Genomic DNA, 7,034 nt, shown 5'->3' with positions numbered 1-7,034 from the left:
TTTTCTTCTCCTAATAACCTACACATTAATCAAAACTTGGTTAAGATCAAACCTTGATTTTCTGGACTCTAAAGGAAGGTGTGCCAAACCCAGTAGCTCATGGGACCACGTCACTGTCATTGCAGCCAGTTCCTGTTCTTCTGGTGCTTTGCCTTTCAGGTCTCTTCTGTTCCTGGTCTACATACCAGTAGTGTATCCCTTCTAGCAGGATTCATATATTTTGGTTTCTGTCACCCAGGTTCTGCTTAGTCCTTGCCTTTGCTATCCCTGAGGAAGAGCGGCTGCTTTCCCTGGTTCACACCCGGTTAGGTGATGGGACTGTAGAATATATTTGGCTTGTGCCATGTTGTAAGGCCCTGTAGCTGGGTTGTAACAGGCTGTGTCTCACTCTGCCTCCAGCCTACGAAGCTGTTTCCCCTGCTATGATGCCAGGGCAGATCCCTGACCTGTCCCTGACAGCCGGCGCGCTGCCTGGGCTTGGCCCCTTGACGGGACTGCCTGGCACAGCCCTGACCACCGAGGAGCTGAAGTACGCCGATATCCGCAACATCGGGGCCATGATCTCACCGCTCCACTTCCTGGAGGTGAAGCTTGGAAAGAGACCCCAGCCTGTGAAAAGTGAGGTGAGTCTTGGGGACTGCTGGGTGCAGATGGCCCTGCAGGGCTGTTGCCTGCACCTGCCTGGGTTTCACCCCTGCCTGTGCTTGGGTTTCCTGCCAGGGTGTTTTATAAGCATCTCACGCTGCCTGTTTGGTGATGTGCACATGTGTTGGCAGCTGCTCCACTGGCTGCCTCTTCCCTGTGCCTGAATTTCCGTCCCTGCAGCATGGGCTGGGAGCGGTGGCCTTGGCGTCCCAGACCTGACTGGTCCCACACAGCCATTGGTAGCCGGCTGAACTCAAGCCCTGCCTGTGGAATGGGGTCTGGCACAGCCAACATGTCCCTAGGTTGGGGCATGCACCCAAAGGAGAAGCTGCGCAGCCCGTCAGGGGGCTTGTGCGATGCTTTCATCCTGTCTCTGGTGCCAGCAAGCCCTTGGTGCTGCTGGCATTGGCGTTGCCTTTCCTACGGGGATGAGGCGCGTGAGCAAGCGGTGTTGAGTGGCAGCAGTGACTCAGCTGGTGCCGCAGGCACTGCTGGTAGGACTGCCCCTGCCCCACTGCTTGGGGGGGGCCTGGCTTCACCTTGGGGCTCCTGGAATGGGGAAGGTGGGCAGCTGCTGCTTGCTACTGCAGGCTGGCATGTCAGAACCAGGCTGCAGGGACTTGGGACACACTTGCACAGCACTTTCCTTGTGTGGTTGTCTCATGTGTTGGTTGTCCAGTCTTTGACCCTTTGACCCTTGCTGTACTGGTGGTGAGTGTTTGCACCTCCCACTGCCTGCAGATGGAGCTGAGAACCCATCAGTTTGGAGGCCCCACGTTGGTGAGGGTGGTGGCTGCTGTCAGGAGGTCTGATAAACAACCCTTCTGAGTAGTGCATTTCCTCCTGTGTGAGGATACCTCAGATGATGCCGCGTGAGGATGGGGTGACAGGCATTCTCTGGAGATGTCAGCAAGGATGCGCTAGATGATGGGAAAAGCTGCCTGTGATGAGCTGTGAGCTGAAGGGGGTAAAACATCAGTTCCAGGGAGCAGCCCACTCTCCAAATGGTGCTGACACTTAGTTTGGCCCAACTCTTATGGCAAAAGCTCAGCAGCACCCAGGCCCACCTGTGGGGAGGGTGGCCTGTTCCTTGCCCCCAACTCCTTGCAGTGGACTCCTGCAAGGGAGAACTGGTATGATGGAGTCCATCCGAACATCTTGCACAGGAGCTTTGTGCCCAAGGGGATGTCCAATCTGCTCATGCAGCATCCCATGGAGATCACCTGGGGAAGGACTGGGCAGCTCCGCAATGGCTGGCACTGAGGCTAGGATGCTGCAGGAGGCCATCAGAAGGGCCTGCGGGATGCTAATGGCTTTGGTCCCTCTATGGGCAAAGCAGTTGTGGGTTGGCAGCTGAAGCCAAATGCTGTCCAAGCTCTTGGCCTGGGTGTCATGCAGCAAACAGGGTGCAATGGATTAGGGATGAAAGAGGGAGTGTGTAGCTGTGCTGTCTTCCCAGGCTCAGCTCCTTTCCTGGGGTGTCTCAGGCACCTCTGGGCCAGCCCCGCAACAGCTTCTTCTGCTTGGTGGGCATGGGGGATGTGGTCTTACCAGCCTCTTTGTAACAGGGATGCGGCAGCTCTGCCTCACAGCAGGTACTGGAAGTGCAGTGTCCTCTGAGCCAGTTGCCGAGACACCATGTGGAGGAAATATAAGGGGGAATCTACTAGCAGCCCCCACATGGCCGCTTTTGCTGCAGCCAGTTCCTCCCCTGCATGGCCTGTGAAGCCGAGGAGTTGAAGACAGCAAATGGAGCTGCCCCTGGCACAGGCTTTGCAGCGAAAGCCTGGGGGAGCTGAAGCAGTAGCTGCTTATCCCAGGAGTAGCCAAGAAGCTGCCCACGCATAATTTTGCAATGCAGCCTGCAGCTGCTTTCCTTCTGCAGGGAGCCAGTGCCTGGGGACGCTGGGTACCGGCACACCATGCTCTGCGCGACGCCTGGGAGGGCAGGCTGCTCCCTGCCAGCTGGGGCACAGGCAGCTTTGTCTGCCACCGGGGTGTTTGTCTCCGGGAGTGCACACAAAGCCCACCTAGTGGTGCTGGGCTCTGGCTTCCCCGCAGGGTGGTGGACAGCCCTGCTGGGCAGGCTGCCCTCCTCTTGGGGTAGCTGGAGACAGGTGCTGCCGGGCTCCTCCACTATCGAAACCTGCCTGGGATGCTCCCTTCGGGACAGAGCCCTGCCCCTCGTGCTGATGATCGCCTCTGTTGCTGATGCTGCTGACTGAAGCAATTCAGGAGGCAACCCCAGAGCTTCTGCCCACAGGGTTGCCCTGGAGATTGGCTACTGACACATGCCATGGTGTGATATACCACTGCTGTTCCTCATGCCTCTGAGTTGAGTCCTAACCCCAGCACCAGGGCCGTGTCACTTTTTTAAACTCAAATCAAGCAGAAGTTTTCTTGAAGTTTGGAGCTGTGGTCAAAAAGCAGAGCCAAGAGTTCAAGCTGCCGGTATCTGTGCTGAGCCACCCTCCTTGAGCATCTGTACCCCCTCTAAAGGACACAGCCCTTTGCTGTGGGGTGGACGGGAAGCTGAAGGGGATAGGTCACTTATTCTTTGATCCTCACTGAATGGAACAACAGGGCATGGAAATGTGTCAGGCAGTTCTCAGGGAGACTGTGAGGTTTGTGCAGTTGCTGGCTGTTCTTCTAGTTCCTGTTACAACCCACGATGTACTTTGCAGGAAAATTTGGAGTGTGTTTCTTGAGCTTTGGAGCTGTGAGCACATGTCCCCTCTCTACATCCTCCTAATAATCCTTGAACTAAAAGGCTGAGAAGCTATCTAAGGGGTAGATGAGTGGTTGGTAAATGTGTGGAGGGGAATGGTGGCTACCCTGATGTCCACCTCCCCTTAAACTCTCCGTGGAAATTTTGTAAGAGCTGCTTGTGCCTTTCCTGGTCAGAAAAGGCAGCAGAGCAGGGAGTTAGAGCTTTCCTGGTCACTCTGCTAACACCTGCCACGTCTGAGTTATGTGGGTGTAGTGAGAGCTGGCCATTTCTAACTGGACTTGGGGGCATCAGAGCAGTTCCCATCCTGGTTCTCCCAAGTGTGGTGCATGATGCCCCATGGCACTGCCTTGGCAAAGAAATGGTGTCAGTCTGGCATTATGGAAGCTGTACATAGCTTGTGCTGACTTGGCTTAATGTTTTAGTCCTAGCTAAAATAGCAACTTTGGTATAATGCAGAGAAGATGCAAAAGCTGTTAGTGCTGTAAAACTTGGACACTGTCTTCTAAAGCTCACTACATGCTGCATATTGGACATACAGCTTACTTAAGGTACCCCTTCACCTTAACTCTGCTGAGCCAATCATCACGTTGAGATGTTTTGATTAGTGGGCTTTGGGCTCAGTGAACGTTAGCAGTGTGCACAGTTTTCCGTGGGTGATGGCACCTGCAGCTTTCATTTCCTGCAGGCACTACCGGTGTACCTATGTGTGGGGTAAGCTGTTGACCCCCCCACCACCACTTTGTGGCCTTGGCATTGGGAGTCTCTGACTTTGCTTTTGAGGTGACTAAGCCCAGGCACTAGAGTAACACGGCTGTTCAGATGGTGTGTGCTGCGAGAGGCTCGTCTGGGAGATGTGTCCCTCAACCTCAATGACTAGGGGAGGTACGAAGGGAAGGATGCGGCTGCCTTATCAGACTGGAGCTGCATTAGAAAAAGTGCAAATAGGCTGCACCAGCAAATGTTGCTGCCACTGCATTTGCTGTCAGGTATCGGTTGACAGGAACAAGGCAATTCAGTCTGACATCTCAAATTTTGAAGCCTCAGGCCAAATGTGGATGAAGGCACTGGGGACCTTTTCTTCTTTAGCCATGCTACAAAGTGTAACCTGGATGCTGACTTCTCAGGGCTTTCCAGCACTCGGATTTTTCTTGAGGGAGCTGATTTGCGTTCTTGGATGTAAGCATGCCATAGGACATTTACACAGGCTTTGTAGTAAATATCTCTAAATACTTTGATTACGGGTTTCCAACCCATAGTGCTTATTGGCTTGGCCTGTGTGGTTTGAGCCAGACAGCGCAGAACAACTGAGTCATGGTGAGCAGTGCAGGCACTGCCATGTCCTGCTTCTTTACAGTGGATGCAGGACCTGTCCCCACCTTACTGCAGTGGCCCTGTGACTCGGTCAGCGCTGAAGCTGCCACAGGCAGTCCCATCTACTAGAAGTGGAGGAACAGCCGGGCGCAGCTGGGGGATCTTTCAGATTTCTTTGCCTCTCATTCTTGGCTGCGTGTGTGATGCTCTGAATGACTGTGCTCAGAGCCGTGCATGTAGATGTCTGTATGACAAACTGTGCCCCTCCTTGCGGGATGGGGCTCTATTGCCCTTGTCTCTGCCCTCTCTCGGGGAGGCAGCAGCCCTGCAAAGAGCTGTATGTCCCCTGCCAGCTGGGTCCCCAGCTGCAGGTACCACACTGGTGTCCATTGTCGCCGTCGTGTGTGTGTGTCGTCCCGTCCCCCGCCCTGTGTCCCCGCAGAGTGGAGTTAGGGGCTGTGGCAGTAGCACAACTGGTTCCTGGTGAGGATTAGACAGTGTTGCTGGTGGCCACTGGCACAGGCGGCTGCCAACCCTCTACTTGCCCTGCCACCGGTGGGGCTGCCAGGTGCCCACCCCTACTTCCTGCCCTGCCCCTCATGTGATGGCTCTGATGTGGACTTCTCTGTCTCATTGCAGCTGGACGAGGAAGAGGAGAGGAGGAAAAGGCGCCGGGAGAAAAACAAAGTAGCAGCAGCACGATGTCGTAACAAGAAGAAGGAGAGGACAGAGTTCCTGCAGCGGGTGGGTGCCCTGACCTGTGCCAGGGTGCAGCGGGGACCTTGGTGGGCACACCTCCCTAGAAAGGTGCCCCAGCTGTGGGCAGGGCTCCCTCCTGAACTGCCCCTCTGCTTCCCCTTGCACCTGAGCCCTTACCTGGGAAAATACAGGCCTGTTGCCTCCCTTTCCACAAGGCTGTGAAGGTGGTGGCCATGTGCATGCCCAGGCAAAGCTCACAGGCATCCCTGTACCCGTGGTACCGTGGATGGAGAGGGTTGGAGGTGGGCTCTGTGCTGGCGAGGAGGGCTGATAGTGTCCCTGCCTCAGTGCTGGAGCAGGAGCACCCTTGTGAGTGTGGCATGGGACAGGGGCCAACAGTGTGCTGGCCCGTTGCCCAAATTGCTGAAGGTTTCCTCATTCAGAGGCTGGATGCCCTCTCACCTGTGACCCCAAGGCAGAAAAACTCTCACAGCACCTTGCTGCTTTTCTGCAAGGGGTGGTGGGACAAATGACCAGGCAGGGGACAAGGAGCAGATCCTTACAGATGGCAGGTGAAAACTTAAACATGGGTTTGTTTCCAAACACCCTTCCAGACTGTAGAAAGCAGGCAGGCAGGGGTTTTGCTGTGGTGCAGCAGAGACCTGTCCCAGGAGGTGACTGTGTATTTCCTCACGCTGGCGGTAGGGTAACGCAAGGCAGTGGGGCTGGGGATGAACTGCCTGGAGGGACCTGGTACCTTGGCAAGTCTTCAGGCAGCTCCTGTGTTGCAGGGGCTGATGGGCAGCACTGAGCCAAGATGGATTGTTGGCCAAATTGTTTCTCCTTGTATCTTGTCCTGTTGGAGTAAAGTCACGTGGTTGTATTTCTGCCCTGCTAGGAGTCTGAGCGTCTAGAGCTCATGAATGCTGAGCTGAAGGCCCAGATAGAAGAGCTGAAACAGGAAAGGCAGCAGCTGATCCTGATGCTGAATCGGCACCGTCCCACCTGCATCGTGCGGACAGACAGCATCAAGACACCTGAGAACGAAGCCAACCCACTGCTGGAGCAGCTAGAGAAGAAGTGAAGGTGGCAGTGGGCCAGGAGGAGGAGACAGTGGCGCAGGGTCTTCCAGGGTCTCTTCTACTGTATGAAGAACTGTGCACCCAGGCCTGGTGCAGCCAGGACCCAGTGGGCTTCCTTGGGAACTATGGACCAAACAAATATGGGGACAGAGAAGATCAGGAACCTGTCAACCATGTACTCTGAGGCTGAACCCAGGAGCAGGGCTAGCGGCGCCGGTGAGGGTGACCTCCCCGTGATACCTCATCACAGCCCTTCAGCCTGCTCGTGGCCTCAGGGACCCACGATGCCGCAGCACGTCCCGCGAGGACCACACGTCCCGTGGAGAGCAGGGGCCACAGGCGGAGGAGCGGCGGCTGCGCCGTTCCTGCCAGCGCCTTGTCCAGAGGCTGCCGCCGCTCCTGGCGCATGCTCCAGAGGGAAACCCGAACCCAAGAACCGCAAACACTTGACGCAGCCCCGTCTGGTGGGCAGGCCTGTCGGGGCTCGGTGGCGCAGGCGCCCCCCACGAGCACACTCTCAGTATAATGTTTACAGCCCAGCTGTCCATGTCGGCCGTGCTTTTGAA

At 55.9% G+C, this 7,034-nt stretch overlaps 1 protein-coding gene across 1 annotated transcript; it reads left to right on the top strand.

The window, feature by feature from the left end:
• The first annotated feature begins 410 nt into the window (after positions 1-410).
• Positions 411-6,638, top strand: JDP2 (Jun dimerization protein 2). The gene is made up of 3 exons (XM_082000713.1): positions 411-623; positions 5,327-5,431; positions 6,285-6,638. The coding sequence occupies exons 1-3, from the start codon at positions 423-425 to the stop codon at positions 6,468-6,470; spliced, it is 492 nt and encodes a 163-aa protein (XP_081856839.1). The 5' UTR covers positions 411-422; the 3' UTR covers positions 6,471-6,638.
• The last annotated feature ends 396 nt before the right edge of the window (positions 6,639-7,034 follow it).

The sequence above is a fragment of the Phaethon aethereus genome, assembly GCF_964289735.1.
Source record: "Phaethon aethereus genome assembly, chromosome: 5".
NCBI classification, from domain to species: Eukaryota; Metazoa; Chordata; class Aves; order Phaethontiformes; family Phaethontidae; genus Phaethon; species Phaethon aethereus.
Note: the sequence above shows the minus strand (reverse complement) of the source record. Positions and strands in the feature narration are given on the sequence as shown.

Coding starts and splice junctions, on each gene's coding strand:
- JDP2 (XM_082000713.1), top strand. CDS start 423: ATGATGCCAGGGCAGATCCCTGACCTGTCCCTGACAGCCGGCGCGCTG. Junction 624..5,326: donor CCCAGCCTGTGAAAAGTGAG/GTGAGTCTTGGG, acceptor GTCTCATTGCAG/CTGGACGAGGAAGAGGAGAG. Junction 5,432..6,284: donor GGACAGAGTTCCTGCAGCGG/GTGGGTGCCCTG, acceptor CTGCCCTGCTAG/GAGTCTGAGCGTCTAGAGCT.